This window comes from Amphiura filiformis, chromosome 9 (assembly GCF_039555335.1).
Source record: "Amphiura filiformis chromosome 9, Afil_fr2py, whole genome shotgun sequence".
Classification (NCBI taxonomy): Eukaryota; Metazoa; Echinodermata; class Ophiuroidea; order Amphilepidida; family Amphiuridae; genus Amphiura; species Amphiura filiformis.
Genome location: NC_092636.1, coordinates 5,673,805 through 5,700,860, shown reverse-complemented (window position 1 = coordinate 5,700,860; position 27,056 = coordinate 5,673,805). Strand labels below are relative to the sequence as shown.

Here is a 27,056-nt window from a genome sequence, read left to right as displayed (position 1 = left end):
TATTATTTAAGTGAATTGTCCTGATTACGCTACCTTTGGCAAGAGAATGCATTGCGATGTGCCAATTATTGAATTGAACCGACAATGTATCAAAAACGATAATAAACTTATTTTGGCTGAAAGGGCCCACCTGCTTGCTTATAGGGTGGGTATCGGGGTGGGGTGGGTGACGGTGAGGGAATTAGATGTGGTGTACGTCCAGAGTACGTCCGTGTAGGTGATCAATCCTGGGGTATTCTGAAAATGATGCGCGTTATTGTACTCGTTTTACAATCGATCAACCGTGCGCAATATGAAACTTCAAAATCAGATAAACTTCCACTACATGTAGGCTGCTATTGTTAATTTTGTTAATTTTATGCTTACAATATTTTCGAAACCTACTAATGTGTGACACGTGGTGATACCACAAACAATAATTTAGTATAGCTCATTTACACACCACTGATCTTTTATTGCAACATAAGATTAATATCTAAATTGAAATCTGGGTAGATATTGTCCTGTCTCTGGCCCTGTATCTAATCGTGTATTAAGTTCTAATCATATTTCTAGTAAACTTTATTTTTTGCCAAAACAATACCAGGCCCTATACATGTATCGAATACATAAAAATATCTCACTGGAATCTGACACACACATATCATATCACTTGGACTTGGTGCTAATGTAGAACACATACTGACATGTGTGTGTCAATTAATGACGGGATTGATTTGTGTATTTGGGACAGTATCAATGTTTAGGCTACGAATATGATTCCATGACTTGTTCATGCAGTGCAACATCGTTCATGATTGAATTTCCCAACTCTTTCGGGCCTAATCAAGCTTAAGTCGGCAATAATGAAACTGAGATAGGCCTTAGTCTATAGGCAAACATGAGGAGAAAAAAAAAAAAAAAAACATAAGAAAAGGGATATATCAACGGTTCGTAACTTTGTAACCAAGCATTTAATTAAGAGACCTGGGGATTCAACATCAGTATTGCGTAGGTACTACTGAGCAAGTTACTAATGGTAGTAACTCGATTTTCAAAATGTCAACTTTGGCCCGAGTGAATCATATCGGGTCACATACTCATTGAGTTTAATTAAAAGTATCATTTGCCAAATGAGAAGACCTACAAAACTTTTACTAATCATGTTTTTTAAGTGTGCATGCACTTTTTCGCCAAATAGGTCTATATTGGCTACACGTGGACTCCAGCTTGTGATTGCCAGCAGTATAAGAAAGGTTCAAGTTCAAGTCTTAGTTAAATCCCCATGATCAAGCTAATGAACAGCGTGAAATAGGATATCCCTACGTGTCAAATTCCATTCCATTAATTACTCTAAATTTTACCCACAGGCAATTGGTTGTAATCTGTGTAAATGATCAGAACCTCATTCGATATGCTATACTCCATGGGCCTAATAAACTGGCTGTGTGGCAACCCCCGTGTATCAAGTATGTTCTCCAAATTTTCTAAAAAGCGTCAAAATATTTGAAAGTGAAAGACAAATCTGGTCATGTGTCATAAGTTGGGACAATTTTCGGTAACACATGGGAAATTTTGAAAATTAATCTTGCAGCTAAGTGACATCTAACACATCTTACTTCTTGAGGCTTGTTTTCCTGAGTATTTTGACACATTTTTAATGAAAATAGGACAAGAAATGAACTGGTGCTGGCCAAAATACCATTTTCAGCAAAGGGGGTCTCAAAAATATCCAATTTGTAATAAAATTATATTAATTTCTTATTTTAAAGCTTTTTATTTCATTTTGGTGTCTATTTATATACATGTATATCCTAGCCATCTGCTCCCTAGCCACCACCGCAATCACCAATTTATTAATTAATTAATTCTAATTAAATTGAAACAATATGAACCAATTTTATGTATTGCTATGGAAAGAGTATAAGGCCTAGATTACTCTTTAGAATGACACCAAATTCATTTGATATTGTATAACAAGTATTATGGAAAATATGACATCATAAACATCACTTTAATTAATTAAGTGTTACTCCACCGCCAAATTAGGTATCCCAACTCATGGCGCAGGGTCATCTATAAAATTCTTATCATGTATTTTATTTATCAAATGAAAAACTATAAAAAGGGGAAACATATCATGTACATTTATACCAAAAGTGCTGCAAAATGAAGCTTCATTCAATAGACGTACTTGGCAAACTGCACCCTTATTGTGCTATAACTTGGCTAATCCCTTGAGAGTGTCTTGAAGATTCGAACTACTACCGTAGGCCTACTACATGTACTACTTGGCAAATGTTCATCATGAATGACTCGAACTTATTTTTCGGCAAACCACGCAGAACAAATACGTGGCAAACGTCAAAATTCCAATTTGTACAATGACGTTTCCTTTGTTTTCAACTTGTAAATCAGACATTTCTATTTGATACGTTGTTTCCCCTATACCCTGGGGTTGAAGGAAACAATGAGCAGTGTTGAGGAAATTATATGAAAGTATGCGTTGAAAGGAAATGTATAAATATATGCCTACTTCTCTATAACATACTAGAACAAGGGCAAGCAACTTTAAACAATAGATTGACATCACACTAAATAACAGGTGACTACTAATCATGTCTATTTAAAGGAGGATTTCGTGATTCTACTTCTAGCATCCTCTTTTTATGACATTTTTCAGTAGATATCCACGAAAAAAGCTTATTTCCAAAATTTCAGTTGATTCCGATTTTGCGTTTGCGAGTTATGCATGATTATGTCATTATGTGTATTACACTGCTCATAGACAATGTGTTGTAATTTCGTTCTGGTGCACCATGTGCACCAGAACGAAATTCAAATTTGGCGATATTTTTGCTAAACGAATTATTAATCTGCAAGAAATATTTGGTACATAAACATTATGTAGCCAGAGGTATCCAGTGGTGTAAAAATCTCAACTTTTTTGGGAAAAGTGGGGGATGAGGCTGTGGATCACGAAATGCCCTTTAAGAGCGATTTTCTCTATTTAAGTTCACTTCTTTGTTATGTTTTCTGCTTGTGCAAAGGGTATAAGAAATTATTTATAGAGGGCGAGAAGGTGTAGGCTATTAGACATAGACCTATCGAATTGTACCATCTTCACTCACTATGGCAAAATCTCAATTATTGCATCACCTAATAATCATTTCATGCTCCCAAATTTAGCTCAATGCGTGTTGTATGAATTCAGGAGCCCCCCATTTTTTTTTAATAAAATCTTGATTTTGTAATCGCAAAAAAACATAAACATTGACAACTAGATAGGCCTACAGGCTCTACATTCATGCAGTCGTCGGAAGTTTTTTAGAAATACAGATTTGACTTGGCAGAGACTGACCTAAACGAACTTTTGAAATAACTCAAAGCAACGGATATAAATACTCCAGACAAAGAGAAATAAACCGTTTTAGCCAAACTTGAGATTAATTTAGAAATACACAGGTCATTAATCACAAAGTATAGTGTTTACTGTAGTAATAGTTTTCGTGAATTCATGAATTTCCATTTGCATTTGCAGTTTATATATACGGTGGTATAGAAGTCAACTGGGAATTATAAATCATTGATAACCCTTCACCTATCCCGTAGAAAGTTGAAAACATATATTATTTCCACAGACCCTTTAACATTTAGGATTTCGTACCATTGTGCAGTGCATGGAAAATGAAGGTAAATTATCTCTGAAATCAGAGATAAAGCTGAAATTCAAAGTACTTTAGAATGGTTTATTGTATGTAAGCTGCATGCTTAAGCTGCTAAATAAAGGATATAATGTGGATTTCCTCGACAACTTTCAAGTTCCCGAATAATATTATGCTATATCCTACTTGTTGCCAGTCGTTGCATTGCAGGCTAAAATGGCAAGAGAAAGTTGCTACAGCTATAGTTGTCTATATGACCGCTTGTTGTAACCATTGACATGGGTTTTGTTTTCCTGCACTTTGTAGAACCGAATGTAAAAACTTCAGAACTTTTAATGTAATGTTTAATGATAGAGAAATAGCTTTTATGTTGACTACATTTGAGACAGTATTATCCCGAATTATGGTGTTTAAACAAAGTATTGAGACTACCTGATTCATCAAGTTTATAATATCATACCATGAAATCATTTTGGTTGGTAGGTAACAGAACGAGACTTGTTATATTTGAACAAGATGATTGAAAGGCAGATCTTATTACCTACGCACACTCACTCCATTCTATCAATTTGTTTAATTTCTTTTCTTTTTTTTCTGCTAAATATTATATAAATTGAACGCACTGTTGGTTATACCAAATGCCACTGATATTAAAGAGGAAGCCGTACCAGAGCAGTTCTCCTGGTGTTAACCAAGCCTGTCTGGTTATCAAATTAATCAGTTCAATGTTATTCCATCAATTAGCACAGGCCTGTCAAATTCTGAGGTAACCTTGTCACTGATTAATTTGATAACCAGGCAGGTTTGGTTCACCCCAAAAGAACTGCTCTGGCGGGGCTTCCTCTTTTAAAGCGTACGTTCTGCAAATAAATGAATAAATAAATTTAAAAAAATACTGGTTGCACTACATACATCATTTGAAGAGAAAGAGAACAAGAAAATTATTCCACTTCGTGACTGTCGACTGACTGGTGGTATAAACTTTTCTCACACAAAACTTCAGAAACTCAACACCGCGTCAAAAGCAATACAGAGAATTTTGAATTGGAAACAGGAATAAAACATTTGTACAAATCTCAAGGCCTCGGGCTAGTTCTTAAGTGACATCAAATCCTTGCAGCTTCTTGTTTATCCATAGACAGTATAGACATCAGTAGGTCACCTTAGATCGACGAGGACAGAATTCTTGACTTCAGTAGACAGCTCGCTTTCTAGTGTTTATTGAAAAGAACCCTGATACTATAGAACTTTGTTATAAACAACAAGTTAGCAACGAAATTTGCTCCTTTAAAAAGGTCAACTTAAAACCACCACCCGATACTAGGTTAAACCACAGATCCCTGGTTAAACCATAGGTTTATCCGTGGATTCCAATTCACTTTCGCTGACCACTTGGATTTAATATTCGACAGTGAGGTAAATCCAAAGGGTGCGAACATAATCGGGTCACAAACTGGGGCCATGGGGTAACAAATGACAGAAAAAAAAGTTGCTGAATTAGGTGAACTCGTCCAATTGTGCTGTTGAAGTTAATGGATTAATGCTTTTTCTTATTTAATGGCTTAGTTTATTTAGCGGCTGCTGAAAAATTGGTTTATTCAGCTACAGAGATCCATCATCAATCATTTCAAGTAAACATGTCACATGTGTAATGCTATATAGTTTAGGAGCTGTGCAATAATTTAATATAAAATATTTTCCAACTTTACCCTCCCTATATCATGGCTCATTACTAGTATATTGTACAGCTCCAATAGCGAACAACAAACATCCAAAACATTCACATTGTGGGTCGAATCATCCAGGGTCTATGGTCGAATGCTAAAAATGACCTACACCGTAAACAGTTACCATGGTTACAGTTGTAAGAACATCTGGAGCTGTATTTTCTTTTCGTACGTTTAAAATTCATTGAAGCATTCCTGTTTGTTCCAAGTAACCTTTGAGCTTTAGTAGGGGTTTCAACATTAAAAAGTATAAGCTCCAATTTATAGAAATAACTGTATATTTATCGAATCAACTCCCTGGTAGTGGCTGATGTATCCAATTTCGCATGCACACACAAAATTATTACTGCTTTCATGGCTCAAACTTTATGGCTTCAAACCAAAGATACTCAGTATCTTTTCTTTGCTCAAACTTGTATGTTTACGTAAATACATGAGCACGCTTCCATTTTCAAATAATTATGATATTTAGGCAATGCTTGTTGACTTGACATGATACTGCAAATGGTAAACTAAACTAAAACTAAAGGTCAACAATTCATATCAAAGTCCTGGTCGTGACGCCATTTATGGGTCGTTTAGTCACTGTTTTAATAGATCATCTGTGTTTAGACTTTAGACACGATAAATAAGACCCACTTGCATCATGAACTGGGATTGTTTTACATCTATTGTCTATAAATATTTGCATATCTATAAACAGAATACACGAATTGAAACCCAATATTGTATAGAGGTCTACTGCTGTGTACAATGGTATAAAATATCGATGACAAAATCCGCAACCTTGAGACATAAGTGGACGAAAATCTTCAAGCACTGACTGTTTTTACATCGTTTGTATATTGTAGTATATAATGAACTTAGTGTTGTTTATAAAATTCCATACTGTACCAGCTATACATTTATACTTGCATTTCAAAACATGGATGCAGCGTCTCAAGGATATTGGTGGAAGGGCTCTTGAAAAAAGTGGGCACCGACAAATTGAAAAGTTCGCCCACAGTTTAATATTTACCTACCTCCAAATCTTTTTGGTCTGGCTCTGGTGTTGTTCCAAATGCTTGTTGTATTCCAGATATTATTTCCTGAGTATATTCCGAATGTCGATTTCTAAAACGAGATCGGCGTCGGGAATCAGTACTATTCTGAGTACAATTCCGTTTCATACAGGCTTCTTGCTCCCGATAAGTTCTGACTCTGATGCCGCTGCTAATATCAGGTTGGTAAATAAGACCAGAACCTCCAAGAAGAAATATTACGGCGCTTACGCAGCATAAAAAACAAGAGAGTATGCAACGATGTATAGCAACCATACCGGTGTTATAAAAGTCCGTACCGGCGAAGAGGACGAGGAATCTACAGTGTTCCACATTGGAATAAATAGCTAGAAATATTCACTGTCTGGGTTCAAAAACAAATTCTAGTGGAGCGATCAAGAATAGTGATGATGCTCTCTGAGCTGTGTCCAATTTGTGTGCATCCAGCCAAAAGTGCAAACACTATGGAATAAAGTTAAGGTCACTCGTCTCACCATGGACGAAGACCTTATGAGGGCACCAGCATAGTTTACCGTGGATTACACGCCAAGTGCGCTAAGGGAGCAAGTGCGATACAGCTGTTTATGCTGTCAAAAGTCGCTCCTCACCCAAACAACATTACGGATTTTAGTAGACTAGTGTGATTCTAGAACAAAGTGCCTTTACAATCCATTTTTTTTGCTCCGTCGCCTAAATGTTTCTAGTTATCTTTCAGTTTTTCAATATGAAAAAAAATTGATATGTGCAATACGTAAGTCAAATATTATTGTTTTGCAAATTGTTTCAAAGATTGTCTCACTCTTTCTATGAAAATTGATTTTTTACGGTATCAATGTAGATCCATCTAATATTATGTCACACAATTCAAAACCTGTAGTAGGCCTACCCTACACATTATAAATTTTCAAACTTTCTGGGAGTTTTTGAAAAAAAAACTTTCGCCCACAAGTGAGACGAGAAAAAAATCGCCCTCATGCACTGATGAGTAAAAACAAAAATGAATAAAATCAAAATTGCCGCCAAAGGCAGCGAAAAAAAAGCTGACCCCCCCCTCCCCCAAGAATCAAATGGTGCGTCCCTAACCACTCAATATCTAATCATATCTTTATGTTACTGAAAACAAGGGAGACAGAAAACAGGCTAAAATGGTAGACATTGCTGGGTCCATCCAGTCTTGGCGGGAATTTTAAACTACATTCCATCACCCGTGTTACACGTAGACAAAAGAATGATGAAAGTTTACAGTTTACAACACGATACAATATAAGATCGATTTTATCCACCCAACTGGTCAGTCACAACACCACCAGTTTGGTGCGGATGGGACCCAGCGGGATGCGGACCCAGTATCCGAATGGCCGAATGAATTCTGACCATCACGTGGCTTGTTTGTTTTGTCTATATACCATGACATTTTTGTGACATTTCTTTTCCCCTTCTCATTCAAAGAGATTATGCAACACACTGAAACACATGGCTTATGATACCTGGTTTTGACTATTATTTGTGTCCCTGGCCCTTGTGTAACCCAATCAGCTGTTTCACTACGTCCTTTCAGCATGAGGTAAGGAGGGGAATAATGAACAACAATTCAGGTAATAATATGAATTTTATAATTTTTTGCCTAAGTGTTTTACTTCCCAGCGATTTCTCACCTTTCTTGAAACAAGTTGCACTTTTGAGCACTGATCCAAAAAGAAATTCATTCAAATTTTCCGGCTTTTTTTATAATGCAAACTGCAAAACGCTTTTCCAAATCATTACGTTTTTGAGGAAGATTGGCTGTTACCTCCAAATGAAATGATTAATTTCAATATCATGATTGTATTCGCATGTACACTGTAGTAATATTTTTGCCACTGTCCAAAGTAGGCCTGGCCTACAGATACTATTTTCTATGATCGCCTGCCTATAATATAGTTTGATTGATATTATCAGTCACATTTTTTTTTAAATCGGGAAATGGGGCGGGTTTTTTTGTTTTGTTTTTGGATTGTTGTTTTTGGTTTTTGTTGTTTTGTTTTGTTTTGGTTTTTTTGGGGTTTTTTTTCCTTTTGTTTTTGTGGGGTCATTAATATTCAGATATATGCAAAACACCCGACACAACAGAACATAAGGCTACCATACCCTGTCACCATAACAAGTTTGATATAAAATAGGATGGATTGATTATATAGGTGAAGATATCGTGCGAGACGAAATCGAGCGCGATATTCGAAAGATACATTAATGTATCGATATCATGATGAGAAAAATACATCCAATTTTAACATTAGACCTATTGTGTTTTCAGAATAATAAAAAAAATACGGCTAGTCTATGTCCGAGTGGTGAATTAATCTATAGGCTGTGTGCAAAGATATATATAGGATGCAAGATTAAAAAAACATAGACCTAATGAAGTTAAGCTAATAATATGAAAGTAAACTCAATAAGGGGGTAGGCCTACTACACCCCTGCCCAATTTGGTGCCTATTTTTGCCTTTTTCTCAAAAATTATAGCGCATTGGGGACAAGTAAGATATGTATATTATAGGGGCAAGGACTACAACCACTGCACTGGAAATTTTATTTCAGCACAGACAATAGTTGTGGAGTTACAGTCAAAAATGAGGGGAAACCAATATTTGATCAATAAATCAATAACTAACTACTTGCTTTGTGTTGCTGAATTTTTAGTACAGTAGTTGCAGTCCTTGCCCCTATAATATACATAGGCCTATCTTACTTGTCACCAATGTGCTATAATTTGTGAGAAAAATGCAAAAATAGGCAAAAAATTGTCCAGGGGTGTAGTACCCCCTTCATATTCAATGACACAAAAATATAGGCCTCAATACAGCACATCAAGCCACCAGGCCATATCCTATCAGTAGTTGACAAGTGAAGTTGTCAAACGCCTAGAATTAACATGATCATTTGGGGGAGAGGGCGTATTCGAAAATGATTTTGACGCCGCTGGGGCGGTGGTCGACATGACGTTTGATCTGAACGTTGAAATTCGCGTTAATTTTTATTTTTCACTCTACTCGAAGTTAAACACTTCAAAGAATGTTCGTCAGTTCTGTTGGGGGCTGTAATACAGTAAGTTTAGGCCTATATCATACAACTTAATTACACTAGGGCTATGCTATATGTATAGGAGACTGGGGTAATTGTGCCCCCCCCCCCTTTTTTTGCATTTTCGCCAGCCCATACGCGGGCTGGTATCTATTTCTGAGATTGGGTTTGTATGCTCAAGAGATTAACTTTATTGGTATTGGTAAGAATTATTTTATTTTACTTTTTGAGGTGGAATGTTTTAATATTATTGTTATTCGATTTGTAAGGAAAAGTAAGTATGTTTTGCCGTTTCAACGAATGAAAACGAGTGAGTATTACCAAAGTTATGTTTGAACTAATTATGACTCCATCCAGCAAGAAACTCATTATCACTATCATAGGCTTATTGAAATTCAATTAATATACCATGCAGATAATAACCTTGGCCCAACAATTATTTGGGATCCAATTATGATAAGCAAACATTACTGGGTAGATAACAGGAATTAAGTTTTGTCAGTTGGAAGGAATTGAGTAAATCGCCTATATCAAAATAGCAGTGTATTTTACATATATGCAGTAATATGCTCAGCCTTATCACAAAATAAACAATAAGTCAAGTCAATAGCATTGACCTTACCCACCAATCAGTAAAGCCTATTATAATCATGTGATGGCTCAATCCAATAGTAAACATGCTTAGAAAAAAGGCAAAAAAATAGTCCTGGCTGCCATTGTCTCAATACAAGATAAGATGTGCTAAAAAGTCCTTGTGATGTGGGGCCGGATTAGATAAAGGGATACAAACCTGGGTATGAGGCATTAGGAATTATTTCCTTCCTCACAACCACAGTGTTGATGGCTACAATAGTTATTCAAGACACAGTGGGATAAACTGTGCATATGAGATATGAGTTCAAGTGGGAGAAATGTTCACTGCCGTGAACAAAAATGACTCAAAATGTTATTGATGAAATGGTTGCTATCATAAACATCAAAAATCCGATGCAAAATAAAGTTTTTAGGGCCTAGCTATAATACGGGCATAATTTATGCATGTAGGCCTATAGTATTGAACAATGTACCCCATTTGACATGCACTTATAGATAAATAAATTGTCTTACTTTATTAATTTAATAACTTCTTTATTATAAATAAAGTGACACATAACTTATGTGAAGTCACTTTCTATCTTTATTATTTGATTCGTAAAATTACATTCAACAAAATGATTGAAGAGAAAACACACAAGGCACTAGGCAGACTGTTATAGAATGGAGTAGGTAAGATGCCATGTCCATAGCTTCGCAGGAGTTTCCAACTAGCAATCAACATGATCAGCACATTCAGAAAAAACACAGTTTAAGAGTGAAGATTGTAGTGAGTAATCAGTCCTTTATAAATGTGCTGTCCACTATATAGTAGGCTTAAACTATACATTGCGAATTAATATCAAGTTATTTTAAAATAAAATGTAGGCCTACATGTAAGTTAACTCAAACTGGCAGTGTATTTGTGACGTGGTATATCGGAAGCAGTGAAATCGGACATTCCTAAGCGAAGATATTGAGTTCGTAAGTTCTGGTATTACAAAATTGGAAAGTGAGATATCGTGGGTAAAAAGCTGAAAAGACAAAAACAAAAAAACAACAACAACAACAACAACAACAACAAAAACCAGACCAGAACAATTTGGAGTACAGAATTAAAGCGTTGACATGAGATTGGGAATTAATGTTTTCTGCTGTTCCAGTGTACATGTTCTCATCGTTGATGGTTTGGTGGACTGTCAAGTAACATGGATGTAAGCGTGATCCTAAAAATGCCTTTCACATTGACCAAAACTAATTACAAGACCTCTTCTACATGGAGGCTGGCTTTCCCTTTTAAAGGGAATTTTTATTACCATGTAATTCTTTAAGTGTGAACTGAAGAAGTAAAATTTCTGCATGAGTGGATAGAGAGGCAATGGGTACCTATAATATGTGACAAATATAATTTGAAAATATATAATATAATATATTTCCATAATAATTAACATAATGTAAATTAGTTTTAGGGGCCACAACTTACCCCGGGCGTTGGGGTAATCGTGGCCCCCGAACAAAATAATATTGTGAATCCAATTCTTCCTGATAACAATTAATAACATGTTTTATTGTCATTGCAATAATTTCAGGCCATTTTAACTGCATGGTTAATTATCCAGAAATAGACATTTTAAGGCATTTTGTAAAATACTTGTTAAAATTGCCGCAAAGTGAAAATGGACTTTATTTTGAAGTTGCAAAGGCATACAATTACAATGTACACCTAATTATGATGTTCTTTTATGTTTAAAACAGTTTGGAATAATTTTTTTATTCACTCAAAAGGGAACTAATACTTTTGACCCATATTTTAATTTATACATAAGCATGTATATATGCGAAAAACATTTTGAATTTGTGCTCATGTTTAAATGTCGTAAACGTCCTGTGGTCATTTTACAATTTCAAGTCTATTTGTTTTTCTTATGATAGTTGCCTACTACTAAGTATTCATTTTTATTTTTGTACTGTTTTTATACATTTAATTATCCACAAATTACATTTTTGGTGAGAGTGAGTTAACATTATATGATAATTTGTACATGCCGAATCCGATTAGTAATTACACTTCTTTGTTTTGACTTAAAAACACACTCAATACATATGTCTTTTTTGTTTCAATAATGACACCAAGTGGCTAATTTGATCACAATATAACAGATTAAATGACCAAAATAGCTTTTTAGGGGGGGAGGGTCAGATACAAGTAATTTGCATAAGACATGAACAGGGGCCACATTTACCCCAAGCTGGGTATTACATAATATGTAAATTTAGCTCATTAAAGCCATATTATAACATTTGCTGAGGAAGACGCCCTCACTGAATTTTTAAAATTCCTTTTTTACACGATTAAATTGTACTTTATTAAACCAATATACCCTGCAAAAATCAAGACTCTAGGTGCTGTAGTTTTGTCAAAATCCGAGATTTTGAATAAAACTATGTAAATTAATTCATATGTTTCCATGTTTAATCCCTGTCTAAAATGTATGGTTATGATATTTGAAACTTTAATGACTGCAAAAAAATTGAAGAGGAAGTCATTCCATATCTTTATCATCGTAACTAAATTTAATAGTCCTAGTTAAGTTATACCTCTAACATGTGTAATGAACTTTATTCTTAGCTTTGCAGAATTCACGGGTCATTTGATCATTATAAAAATTATTTATGTGTATTCTCATGAATCAAGTAGTCATGGAAACCTTTGAAAAAAATAATGTATGCATAAATCCCAGTTATATGAATCATTCCATGTCAACGATTTACAGATTCTATAGAAAATATTTTACATTGAAATAAGAAAAACAAAATACCGTACAGGGCTCCTTTTACCATGGACCTATGCATTTTAATAATAGTAGTGTTAATATACGATTTCAGTCAAATTTTAATTTGATTACCAAACGTCGTCTTTCGCGTTACGACACATTTTTTATGCTGACCCCCCTAAATTTCAAATTGATGCCACGGGAAAACGAATTGGAGTATGAAGCTCAAATTTTCGGGATTTTACTTTCTCATCAATATCTACCACCACACAGAAAAAGAAAAAAATTGAAGAGGTGCTGCGGTGCACATCCCTGGAGTTGACATGGAATGGGTCTGAGGACATTTACGGCTCATTCGTGGTGTACGGTCACATATGTATGACCACATGACCCTTCATAGCTTCATGCACAGATAGGGTCAATCTCGACAAATGTGACAAAAGACGAAAACCAACCAAACTTTAGATCAAAACACAGCTGTTATGAGTTCTCTTGCGTAGACAGATATTCGGAGAAGTACGATAGTAGCTGACCTCTGACACTGGCAGCATACTACGTGGCCAATTTGTCCATGGAAAATATACAGGCCTAAATACATGTAGAGAATCAGAATCATGTACAATGCAAAACTGTGTTTAGCCATTCTTGCATTCACGTTTTCACTCACGTTAAAGTGAAGGCAAGAACTTGTGTTCAGAAAAATGTTGAAATCTCAGCGAAAGTGTAAAAAAATTGAAACTGTTTATAAATTGCTTAAAAGTGAAGGATAAGTCATAATTCAAATTGTCATTTGATTTTTTGAAATGAAAAATTTGGCAAAAAAACTTGTAAGAAAACAGCAGTATATTGACGAAATTGAAGCCCCATTCAAATACATGAAGCTAATTTATATAGGCCTACTGTCACTCAGTATATAAATTACAGATTCATGTAAAATGCCTTATTTTTGTACACAGCTTTTGGCTGAACCACTAGCAGGCAATGTTAGCACGTACATCTAGTAAGTAGTATGACAATGATAGAGGTACCAAAATCTGAATTTTGATGATTTTTTCGATCATTCGGATGAGCAAATCATTGAATGGGCCTTTAAATGCTATAAAACCAAACACTGTTTCTGCAGTGCAGTGTAGAATAGCATGTCACGCATATGCCCGCATGATGTAGGCCTACATTTGCAATACATAGTAATGTACATGTAGACCCTATACAGCAAATAAGCCGATTTATAATAAATACCATGACAGGCTTTGAGAGAATAAGCTTATTTGAAAAGTCAAAGGTAGTATGCTTCACCGAGCTGCGAGCCACAAAACAAGACAAGCAAGATCCCTTTCTTCATATCATAATAAAAGCTCGTTTCTTGTGACCCCGGCTTGTGACCCGGCGCGGCCCCGGACTTGACACCGGGCTTGACACGTGCATGTTTTGAAAAGGTCAGCAATTTTCAAAACATGGTGTTCCTCGCCATGCAATGACAACAATTAATAAAATCCTTGTGTCACCTACCTTTCCTCTTATATCCTCCATTTCATACCCGTTCTCCAATTCTGGAATGTTGAAGTTAAACATTGACACATGACGATGGAACATCCCCATCATTATAAAAGTTAGAAAGGACACACATCCGAAAGCCAACAAACTTGAACTTCGAAATCGGGCCATGTGGATACCGTCCATATTATTCTATTCGTGATATTTATTTTAATACTGCATGTACTGTGTCGTATAAGTACTGAAACTATATTAACTACTGCGGATGTACCAAAACACGGTTTGTCCTTCATCTCTTTTCATAAGGCATTCTAATTCCATCAATACTCTGACTGCACCTTTTGGTACCATTTTCGTGGTAGTACATGCATGACATGATTGTTTCCCTACGCTGTTTCCAAGTACACATGTTTCGCTCCATCATCAAATCCAACTGTCAAATCACTGAAGTGCTGCCTGGCACAACTTTATTGAAAACAAACGTCCCGTGCAAATGCAATCGCAGCAGTTTGCGATTAGTTCATAAAAACATCACACTGAACCTGTTGAATAGTCCATTCGGCATGCTATCGACGCCACGCGCGTTATTAACTCGCAGGGAACTCATGATACAACATTCACCGTGATACTTTACAGAAAGTGAAATATACCAGCATCATAAAGCATGGTGTGTCTTGACCTTGATGTTAACCAAACTGCCAAAATCCAAGTAGCACTGTAACCATGGTAGTAGGCCTACATGAGTGTGTGATAAAGGATATGTGCTTAATTAACAGTTATTACTGTTTATAGCTCATTAATGCCTAATTAGCACACACCGTCATCCAGTTGCCTATCTTTCCCTAAAACAATCCATGCTGAATGATGCCATGTCATTAGTGATAAGAGGAAGTGTCACTCCGTGGTTGTTTCCTAGTAGTAGTAGTAGATCCTTATGACCTAGTCCCAGATGTCTCTACAGCTCCAGACAACATGCAATAGTGGCTTAGCATTTATAAATAATTGCTTTAAAATTCCACCAGTAAAAAGATGATCAAGGATCAATCATAATAGTACCCGAACAATAATCATCGGGATGAGGTCCAATGGACTTTGATCCAAAAATTCCGTGCTTTATTACAACTGAAGCTGAAATACTTAGGGACCGTTCACAAACACTTGTAAGGGGGGCCTGATGCAAAAAAATTTTATCGCGAAAATTTTTCGGGGCCCCCCTTTACAGACCTCGAAAATTTCAGGGCTTGACATGAAAATTATCGGTCAACCCCATAGAAAAGCATATAAACGCAATTTTCCCAGAAAAATTTGTGGCCATTTTTTTCAGGGCCCCCCCTTAGGAGGGTCAAAAATTTTCAGGCCCCCCCCCCTTTTTGCATCAGGCCCCCCTTACAAGTGTTTGTGAACGGTCCCTTATGTCCGTATATACCCTGCATTAAAGTTCCATGATCCAACCCAGTTTATCGGGGGGGGCACTCCCATAACTGACATACGTGCCCATGAAAAGACCCCCTTATTTTTGGCAAATCCTACACCCAGTGACCCCGGTTTTTTTCAGTAGCCTACACTGAATGACCCCTTTCTTGAACGATTAGTCCTCAAAATTGAAATTTCGGCGCGCTTCGCGCGCATTTTGAGCAGAATAAGTGAGTTTTTTTCTATTTTGTACTGTGAAATTGGATAAAAAGCTATTTCTGATTGTCAATCATGTGAAATTTTCGGCGCTCCCATACAAAATCACCCCATTTTTGACATTGTCAACACCGAATGACCCCATTTTTTTCTGAAAATTTCTACACCGATAGACCCCTAGTTTCGTACCCGGGGGGGGGCACTCAACTTTGGAAGTGACGGTATGTGCCTGTCAATAGGCCACCTCTTTTGAAGTCGACTATACCCGATGACCCCCTTTTTTAAAAAGTCATACCCGATGACCCCCCTTTTTTAGTTGCGGCTACCCAATGACCCAATTTTTTGGTTGCGGCTACCCAATGACCCCCTTTTTTTCTAGATTTTCATTATCAAAATGCAACAAAATAATGCCGAAACTTTCAAATTTTGCTCCATTTTTTCAAAATTATGCCGAAACTTTCAAAATTTTGCTCCATTTTTTCAAAATTTTCTACCCGATGACCCTTTTTTTGAAATCTTATACTTAATTACCCCCTTTTTCCAAAATATTATACCCAATGACCCCCTTTTTTAGTACCCAATGACCCCCTTTTTAAAAATAACGCTTTGTTACCGATAGGCCCCTACTTTGCGACACCGGTAGGCACATACCCGTCACTTCTAAAGTTGAGTGCCCCCCGGGGTTTCGTACGCTGGTGGGCACAGGTACGTCACTTTCATATTCTAGTGCCCGGGGGCCTTTACGGCCAACCATATTTTGTCCCTCTTTCATAATTAGGCTAGTGGGTCCAAATCATATATTTTCGGCAAACAGAAAAATTGTCCTAGCTATACATTGTACTGATTTTCGTCTTTTTTGGACAATATGTTTTCGTCTTTATTTGCCCCGTAACAATTGTGAGACAACGAATTGTCTGAAAATCAACATTGTAATATTTGTTGAGTAGGTTACCCTGTTTAAATATGGTTAATAAATAAAATATAAATAAATAAACGAAATGAAAAGTTAAAACAAACATGTTTTAAGGGATGGGTTTATTTGTTTGTAAATGGAGGAGAAATGGGAGGATTTTGGCATGTTTGCTGTGATTGTTTGCCTAGCAATATTGATCACAAGTACACAATTGATGGTGCATATCAAGGACCAAACTCTATAGTTTTATATTTGAGCATGATCACTTCTGTAAGGTCATGGGAAATTATGTAAATCGGCTTTTATATTTGATGTTGCATATCGGCTCACGCACTTTTTTTTGTACCCAGTATTTCACAAAGTCCCTGTACTCTGATGACCCTATGACTTTTTGCTGGTATGTTGAGCACTTTAAACAATTAATTTTCTTACCTCCTACATTAGGAACATGCATATGCCTTAATGTATGTCGACCATGTCAACAACCCAGTGTAGTTTTACATGGTTGGAAAAGTCTATTTCCTTTCGCTATTTTGCCAATCATAATTCATAAATTGTCCAACTTTTTTGACAAAAAAGAGTTTTGCAACTATTCCGCCAGCAAGGAAACACAAATTTATGTGTATCCAGTGCGTCCTTTACGTTTAAATAGTTCAGTTTATTGTCAAGTTGTGCCTCTATACGCCATATTTACGGAATTGATGATACGAGCTGATACGGAATTTTTGAACCCAAATTTCTTGAAATATACATTACCTTTTCAACTTCTCGCCACGAAATTGGATTCATAAGAAGGTCAAATACAAGCCTTCCATTATGGCTGGTATCATCATCTCGATTGGTGTCTTGTGTTAGTATTATTCCATATTTGGCTGGTAGAAGTTCAATGAAACCCTCCATAATTCACGACTTCTGTCACTTGTGTTATAAACTCGATGTGTTATACTTATAGGAACTGTTGAAGTATAAATCAGCCAACGAGTAGGAGGAGCAACAAAACAACAACTAAAATCATATTCCAGCAGCATGTAAATTTTTTTTTTGAGTTTTTTAATGACGAGTTATTATATGGTAGAATAGGAGTTAGAGCAGAGTGAGGTCTTTGGGATATGGGGATATGTTTGAAGTCGACATGGTCGATGGCGTGTGGGTGTGTGGATGTGGGTGCTACGCGGTGTGTGAGGTGTGGGGGGTGTGTGTATTAAGGGTTGCGGGGTGAGGAGTTAGAAGTGAGAGTTAGGATTCAGAGAGTCATGGGTTAAGGTTTGGGGTTATAGGGCTAGGTTTAGGTTTAGGATTAAAGCTTAGGTTATAAGTTAGTGAAGTTTAGGTATAGAACAAAATTACTGGGTTTTGGACTAATGACCTCAAGAATATCGGCGTGTAACCCATAACTTACCACTGTCTTGAATATTAATTAAGTTTTATCCTAATTGTGAACAAAAAGAAAGACCTTCATATTGCATGAATGTTTAATTAACTGAAACATTTAACCTCAATGACTTTATAAAAATAATGCCACCAGTTAAGGGCAAAAATCAGGAAAATGTACATTATTTGGAAGGCATAACGTGAAATTTAAACGTTGATATTTCCCAAACCTTTTTTTTTTACATATTTGTGAATTTTACACGTGCCCCATGGCACCTTATTGGACTCAAATAAATGTGCTGTTTTTATAGAGGATAACGGATAAATGTTTATTTATTTATTTATTTATTTATTTATTTATTTATTTATTTATTTATTTATTTATTTATTTATTTATTTATTTATTTATTATTTATTTATTTATTTATTAATATTAATTAATTATTTATTTATTTATTTATTTATTTCATTTACCTCATCATTTCGGCTTTAAATGTTATTACGTATATTATTTCATCATCTTTCAAGATTCAAATTTGACAAGAATTTCACATTATGGTGTTAAATGTTGTACATTCCTGTTATAAATAACTATCATGTTGAAGACCAGTAAATTAAGGTGAAACTGTTTCTGCTATACGTGTCTGTCTATTAGAAAATTAATAATAAATGAAATGTATGTCCTCAACTTCGCACAGGTGCTATCACACAAAGCACACATCACACCGAACAAATTTTTCAATTGGTAGGCCTATTGATAGTAGTAAACAAACCAAAGATTTAAAGTTTGTTTGTGATATGTTCCAACTACAACAGTTCATTACTGTTCCAACTCGAGTGACGCCTACTAGTAAAACAATTATTGATTTATTTTTTACATCGAAATGTGAATTGTACGGAGAAAGCGGTGTTATACAAACTGCCATAAGTGATCACTTTATGATCTATGCGATTCGAAATGCAAGGCCTATCAAGGGTGGCCATAAGACAGTTGATTATCGCTGTTTTAAAGATTTTAATGAACAAACGTTTGTGAATGATCTCCATAATATACCATGGTGTAATATTGCTAATTATGATGATGTTGATGTTGCATTGAAAAATTGGGACACCATGTTCTTTGATGTAATAAACCGCCATTTACCAAAGAAAAGTAAGCGTGTTAAGACCTCCCCAGCTCCTTGGTTAAGTGGAGAGATTAAGAAGAAAATGTTACAAAGAGATTCTCTTCACCGTTCGGCAGTTCGTACAAATACTGTTTTTGACTGGGAGGCATATAAAAGAGCACGTAATGATGTAACATGTATGATAAGATCTTCTACACACCACCACATTGGGTTCGTTACTTTTAATGCACTCGGTGTTTCTACCGTCCCGACTCAAACGATTCTAGAAGTTGTTCTCACAAGCCCCGCCTACTTTCCCTGCCTTCTCGGCAACCCGGAAGTAACTTTTTCCATTGGTTTGTGTGGTGCAAAATGAGGAAAATACCAATATTTGGCAACGAATTACAGGAATTCCAGTCATAGATCTCGACTGAAAATGGATACATTAGGTAAGTAACACTTTCATTTATGTCATATCAAAAAAGTGTTGGAGATCTATGACCAGTTTGGTAGATAATCGAGTTGAAATGTGGGCATGTTTTTGGCATGGTCTAGGTGGGAATAACAGGTTCGTACATGTAAACTCAATGGGAATCTCTTACGACTAGGCTAAAATACAACAATATTTTGTAAATTTTCCTCGTAAAGAAAAGATCGGTCAAGGAAACCTATATGAATATGTTGTCAATACTTCACTTGACCCAAATATATGATTTATTTTTGTAATGAGAGAATCGCACATGGAATTTTAGAGGGATTTTGATAGCAGTTACCGCACCGTAGAAAAGCTGCTCTGTCATGAGCCGGAAATTCCATCATGAGCCTAGATCCTGATTTGTTTTGCCAATTGAAGCTTCTAATGTTGGCTGAATGTTTTTGATGATATCATGAAAGTCAATCTGTGACAAGATGTAATTTTGCTACGGAAAGTGCTATGACAAAACGATTTTCAGTTTTGGCTTTCTTTATAATCAAGGAGTTTAATTTGATATAAAATGATGCAGTGTTTGATGGCAAAATTTGACTGAATTCACCTTTCAGGGGTTGTAATTTTCTTCGGCAGGGGGTCATGAATATGTCGGTGACTGAGTCAATTTTTTCTGACACCCCCCCATCGCGGATCGCGGGCTAAAATTTTACGACCCCCTATCGTGGGTCAAAAATTTTAGGACCCCCCTTCTGTCAAAATTTTAGAGCGGAGTACACGAAACGCGTTAAAATTTTTGACCATAAGCGTAAAGAAGGCGCACGGAGAGCGCAAAAATCTTGCATTGTATAAAGATTGTGTGCACATTTTGTTCAAAAAAGTGTAAGAAAAGTTACACCAGTCGCCAGCCCTTAATAATTCTATAACCCCCTATTTTGATTGCTACAAAATTATAACCCCTATTTTTGGTCTTAAAATTCTATGACCCCCAGTATATTCATGACCCCCCCTTCTGAAGAAAATGATAGCCCCTTATACCTATAAGGGGCTCAGCTGTGCAATAATTATGAGCCCTGGAAGGAGGGTAAAATTGGGGGGCAAGCAAGCGATCCGAGGGGGGGCAAGCAATTTTTGGCACACATTCATGGGGTGCCTTTTAAATAAAATGCTCTAAAAAGGCTTAGGAAAACAGTATGGAAACGCTGAAATATGCAAATTTTCATGCTCGCTGTGCTCGCAACATATCTAGACCTTTTCAAATTGGGATCCCAAAAAATTTGGCATGTGTTGGGGGCAAAGATTTTTGGCAGGCCAAAAGAGGGAGGAAAGCGATTATTTTGCAGGCTGAGAGGGGGGGCAAGCTATTTTTGGTGGGTCGTTCGGACATTTTATTACCCCCGATAATTATTGCACAGCCCCTAATATGGCACATAAATGAACCCTGTGGTGTGCAAACTGATGGTGGAGGGGGATTGGGGCACCAGTGGCAAAACTACACTTTCATTGCAATCAAGGAACAGCTAGCTGGGGTAAATCTGCCACCACCGCCAAGGGGGGGGCTGGGGAATACAGATGCATGTGCTCATTTGGGGAAGTGGGTGGGCAAGGATTTCAAACCAAGCCGCTGTAACAGCCCCATGCGGGGATTGTGCCACTGTCCCAGCTTTACCCTGACAAATTTTCTAAAATCCTCTTTTTCTTTTTCAGGCCTACTAAAAGGTCAGAGCTACACTGTACAAGTAACAACCAACTGCCAGACACCATTAACCAATGCCACTGTGAGCCATTTCATGTCACATTTTGCAGCGGAGGCAGATGGAAGTCATGGAACAAATGAAATATTAAAAAGGACTGAAATAATGACCGGATTCAGAAACGCACTTCAATCTCACTAATTGAAGAACAATACTTGTGTTGAAAGTCGGGACTCATAAATTAGGTGTAACAGAATGTGTGAAAATTTATTAAGATCTATTCGAAATATTCAATCCAATAGATTAGAATTCAATCTAATTCAATTTTAATATATGGGATTAAAATTGCTTAGATTGATTTTTAACCCCTTAGATTAAAATCAAATTAGATGTATTCAAATTAGATTTTTAAAAATCCATCCAAATGTTTTTAGATTAAAAATCAAATAAGATTGAATTCTAGATTGAATATTTCTAATAGATTAGATCCAATTTTTGATTTGTCCCAGATCACAATCACTTAGAGGGAATATGCTGAATTGTATTATAAAATAAAGACTGCACAAAAGTAACGCGCTGTTATAATGCCTGTAGCGTTTGAACTAATAAGTGTGTTCACAATATTTCAACATAGAAAGAAGGATGATTTATTTACGCGCATTTTGATACCCCATTAGTCCAATCTCGTTCAATAATAACAACACAGCAGTGTTTTTAAAGAAAAATACCCGAATTGAAAGTTGCGGTTATTTGTATTGATATGAAGTCATTGATTGAAACCATTGATTGCTGTAAATGGCAACTTTTAAATTTGTGGTTTTTCTTTAAAAGCACTATGTACTGTGTTATGAGTATTGAACGACATTTCACAAATGGGGTATCAAAATGAGCGTTAATAAATCATCCTTCTTTCTATGTAGAAATATTGTGGAAACGATTACTAGTTCTGAACTTATAGGCATATTTCAGCTGTGTTACTTTTTGTGCAGACTTTTTATTGGATATCTTCCATCACACAATAGAGGATACATGTAGTAAAAAAATCCCCATCATTTATTATCTATTAAGTAGGTGTGTTCAACTGTTTTGGTTTGTTGGACTTCCTTCTTCATACTTTTTAATGAAAAAATAGTGCTTTTATTTTTTCACTTCCTTACAGATCTCAAAATAAATTAAAACAATGATCAAAGCTACATATTCACCATGCATTTTTGTTTATTTCATGAACTCTTGTCTTTCTAATAATTATGTACCAGAGAAATAGGTGTAAAAATACATTTAGTAATGAAGTATGAGATAATGAGTGCAAAAAGACCATTTATTTACAGTCTATTGGCAGCCACTAGTCTTTTGAGAAGGCTTTTGTTCAGACCTTCATTGGGGGGGGGGGGACCCTTTGTCAAGGCCATTTGGCACCACTTGTCAAGAGGAATGAAGAACACCTTGAAGTTAACAAAGATCAGGGGCACAAAGGCCAAAACTGAAAAACTGCAGGCAATGGCCCTGACTGAAATTCGAGTCCAGCTTGTGTGTTAATATGGTGCCTTCACAAAAGACTACATTGTAGCATTGACTGACATCGCTAGTCTTTCCTGAAGGCTTTGGGTGTGAATGCATTGATGCACAGTCACAGCTTTCATGAAAGAAACAGTGTCTGCCAATAATAAACTATGAACACTTACACTCCTTTAAAAGCATTTATAAGTCAAGGGTTTACATGTAGGACCTTCTTTTATTTTAGTTTTATGTTAAGGGTTTACATGTAGGGTCTTCTTTTATTTATTTAATAAATAACAGACATTAACGAGGCCTTATCTGCAATAGCTGCCAAGTGTCATATTTTAGATAAATTATCAAAATGTCTATGGGGCAGCTATTGCAGTTAGGCCTTCTGGTCCTAAACCCTTGATTAGTGGACTGGATACTCATCATATTTACGGGATGAAGGTAAACCAGTAGCAGCTACTAAACAATTTGGTCTACAATTACTCTATCCTGCATCCGCTAATCCTAAGGTGCGCTAGTCATAAATGTCACTAGTCCAAGAAAAAAATGGTCGCTAGTCCTAATGGCTGCAGATTTTCCATTGCTAAGGTCTTGTAAACCTTATTTATTTTAGGACTTGTGAACCATTTCCTATTTTTTCGGACTAGCGATCCGTATTTTTGGACTAGGGAACCTTGGCTATACATTGGTTCCCCTCAAGTTCAGTAGTGACGTAGGTGCATATTTTAGTGGGCGCCCGTATTGAATCGTGCGTATAGTTAATTGTGTAGCAAAAAGGGTGGTTCGTGTGGCGCAGCCATGAAAAGACATTGACGTCACTGCTGAATTTGAGGCAAACCAAAGAAAAGTGCCTAGAACATTTCCAATAATTCCATGCAACTTTTACAGCCTGTAAGGAACTATGCATTACGATTACATCACATGATGTCAGAGTCATTTGTTGAGGTCCTTATTATTTTAATAATTGGAGCAAACATTTACTAGTTAGTTTATGCACCACATAAATTACTATGCAAGTATTTAAGTTCTCATCAAATGTTCACCCTCCAGAAAAGATTTTCTTCAAAAAATTTAATTGTTGACATAATGTTGGGAAAGTTGTCAATGCATGCGAGTGATAGCCCTACTACGGCCTTTTGACTGTGGTGGTCCAAAACCATGCTATATCGTAAAACCTGGCTATATCCAGAGAACTGCTAAACCCAGACTGCTAATTCCCCCTCTTGGGTGGAGCGGTTAGTGGGTTTTAGCAGTTCTCGGATATAGTGTGTTTAAAAAGCCCTATAGTACGGCTAGCGAGTGATGCGACAGATAACAGATGCCAGCTGTTGACTTCCAAACCATCATCCTCTTTGTCTTTCACGAAACCAGTATCCTCAGTAGTACTGCTGCACCTGGAAATTGGAATAAAATAAAATAATAGCCAATGATTAATTATTACACATTATTATCAGGATTTTGTGCCTATTTGTGCATTTTTCTCAAAAATTATAGGGCATTGGGGACAAGTAAGATATGTATATTATAGGGGCAAGGACTACAACTACTGCACTGGAAATTTTATATCAGCACAGACAACAGTTGTGGAGTTACAGTCAAAAATGAGGGAAAACCAATATTTGATCAAAAAATCAATAACTACTTGCTTTGAGTTGCTGAATTTTCAGTACAGTAGTTGGGAGTCCTTGCCCTATACATATCTTACTTGTCACCAATGTGTTATAATTTTTATGAAAATGCAAAAAATAAGCACAAAATTGGCCAGGGTGTAGTACTCCCTTAAAGCCTTAATGTAATATCTATTAAAATATTTAGATTTTCCTTCCAAAATGATAAATTATTGTAGCAGAGTCATGATATGCTATTTCAATAGGTGTGAGGTCAAAGGTCATAAAGTCAAAAGTAGTCACTTGCAATCATTTTGCAATTTTAATTTTTTTTATGAACTGTGAGAGCGGAGACAGATTTAAAGCACTAATCTGTAATTTACTAAGTCTACTAGTCGTGCATAGTTTCATGGGCATAGCCATCTTTTTTAGTAAGGAGGGCAAAATAAAACTTAGGTGGTACACAAAAAAAACTCTGCATTGCAAAAAAAGTTGCATCATACAATTATACATAGAGAGGTTGTATGTCTTTGAGCTTCTAAAAAATATATTTTACACTATTTTCGGTCATGATCAGGTTAATTTCGGTAGAAAAGGGTTCCTTGTCCCTTTTCTTTTCTTTTGCCCTTCTGATTTTCTCTTTTATTTTTTTTTTTTTGTGCACTTTCATTTCATATATACCTGTCGTGCCTGAGAATTAAATATAGGAACACATAGGAATAAGGTATTGGCATTTTGTGTGGTGTGCTGCACCCCTTGGCTACAACTTTGTAAATGAAATTACTTACATCCTCCTCAATAAGGAAAGCTGTGCTGTTCGGTTGCAGGTGCTTTGCTTCAGCGTGTGTTTATAGTTCAGATTTTTGGAAGATATGCCTTGCTGAATGGACCTTTCGTGTGCCAGTTTCTGGAAAGACAATACAGTATGACATTGTAATTAAAGCCATTGTAACATTTGCTAAGGGAAAGCCCTGAATATTTTTCAAAATTCTGTTTTTACACGATTGCTTTGTAAACATATAGTAGGCCTACATACTCTGCAAAAATCAAGACTTTATGTTTGCTCACTTGCTGTGGGTTGGGATTGAGACCGAAGATGAAGTCAACATCATACTTTCCTATAGACGAATCAAATTTCACGCATTCCTGCACCTTAATGGCGGCCATAGCCGCGACGGGGACCAAACTATCTCACCTAAAATGTGAAATGATGCGCCCTTGAAGGATATTTTAAACTGCATTCTACCACCCGTGTTACAAACAGACAAAAGAATGATGACAGTTTACAACACAAAAGAATCTCACATCAAATTTTAAGTGGGTTTAATCCACCCAATTGGGCACTCACAACACCTGTTTGGTGCATGCAGGGACCCTAATAAGGCCAAATAAAAAATAAACATGTTTCACGTCCCTCCCGCTTCCTTTTTTGAGGTTTCTTCAAATATATTTTTATTTTTTGAAATTCGGTTATAACTTTTCAAAATATATGTCTAGGAAGTTAGGATGCTTTCTATAGCCTTGTTAAGATACAAGAAACACGTTAGGAAGGTTTTGTGATCATTTGAGGGGGTGTAACTCTCCTCCTTTTTCCAGGCATTATTGTATACGCTAAAACACTGAGCTCTAAGTATGGCTATTTACACCAATTTTGTGATAAAAATAGAAAATAAAAAGACCCCTCTTCCTCCTTTTTTTCGAAAACCCGGACGTGAAACATGTTTTTTATTTTACTTGGCCTAATGGCCGACCAAATCCTGACCATGACTTGGCTCGTTGGATTCGTCTATACTATAGCGAATCCTCACTGCCAGTTAAAATTAATGTTGTGTCGTTTAGTTTTACTTGTGCATTAAAAAATTAATGAGTTATAAAAAGAAACTCACCTTGCAGAGTCGAGGTACAAACAACACACCCAACATACTCAGCCAGGAGAACGGTATACACATATACGACATACACTGTATTGCAATGATCATGAATGTACAGTCATGACAGTGCATGAACAACAGATCTGTGTGATGCAGTGGTGAATGGGACAAATCTCGTCATGTTTTCGTGTAGTCCGAGGTGCTCTGACGATAACACTCCGATCGCCAGGCAATCTACGTGTAGTAGGCCAGTGGGACAACGAAAACGCTACGTGAACGAGCTAGTTTTCGTGGTATATTCGATGTCCGTGGCCTTAAACTGTCCTTATCCATCATGTCATTTGCTTCTCTAAATATTCAGTGAATTGAATACTAATATTACTATTGCAAACTAGTCCAAGCACGTCGCTAAAATGAGGTAAATAATTCGATTTTCGCAACTGGATACTTCTGTCAGTGTTATGACTGTCGCAAAAACAGCTGATCGAGGTCAGAGGTGAAATCTGTCAATCAAACTACTTTCGCGCATGCGCAAATGGCACACCTGAACTTAGGGAAATATTTTGCCGAAGGCATTGAGGTGGTGTGGATCTTCTAAGAGTGAGTATTACAAGAACTTA

At 36.4% G+C, this 27,056-nt stretch overlaps 1 protein-coding gene and 1 long non-coding RNA gene across 3 annotated transcripts in view; both read right to left on the bottom strand.

Annotated features, from left to right (window-relative positions):
- LOC140160558 (carbohydrate sulfotransferase 14-like) overlaps nucleotides 1-15,160 on the bottom strand; it is a 56,595-nt gene extending 41,435 nt beyond the window's left edge. The window contains exon 1 of one of the 2 annotated variants that reach the window (XM_072183802.1): nucleotides 14,328-15,160. In XM_072183802.1, coding sequence (XP_072039903.1) covers nucleotides 14,328-14,498 — 171 coding nt within the window. In that variant the 5' untranslated portion in view covers nucleotides 14,499-15,160. Of the gene's footprint in view, nucleotides 1-6,393; nucleotides 7,059-14,327 lie in introns of those variants that run through there. The other variant, XM_072183801.1, reaches the window with a different exon arrangement.
- Nucleotides 15,161-23,712: 8,552 nt separating this feature from the next.
- LOC140160557 (uncharacterized) lies at nucleotides 23,713-26,869 on the bottom strand. Its single transcript, XR_011859991.1, has 3 exons — nucleotides 26,452-26,869; nucleotides 25,354-25,472; nucleotides 23,713-24,352 (listed from the first exon to the last, which is right to left on the bottom strand). It is a non-coding gene; the product is annotated as an uncharacterized lncRNA (long non-coding RNA).
- Between the last annotated feature and the right edge of the window lie 187 nt (nucleotides 26,870-27,056).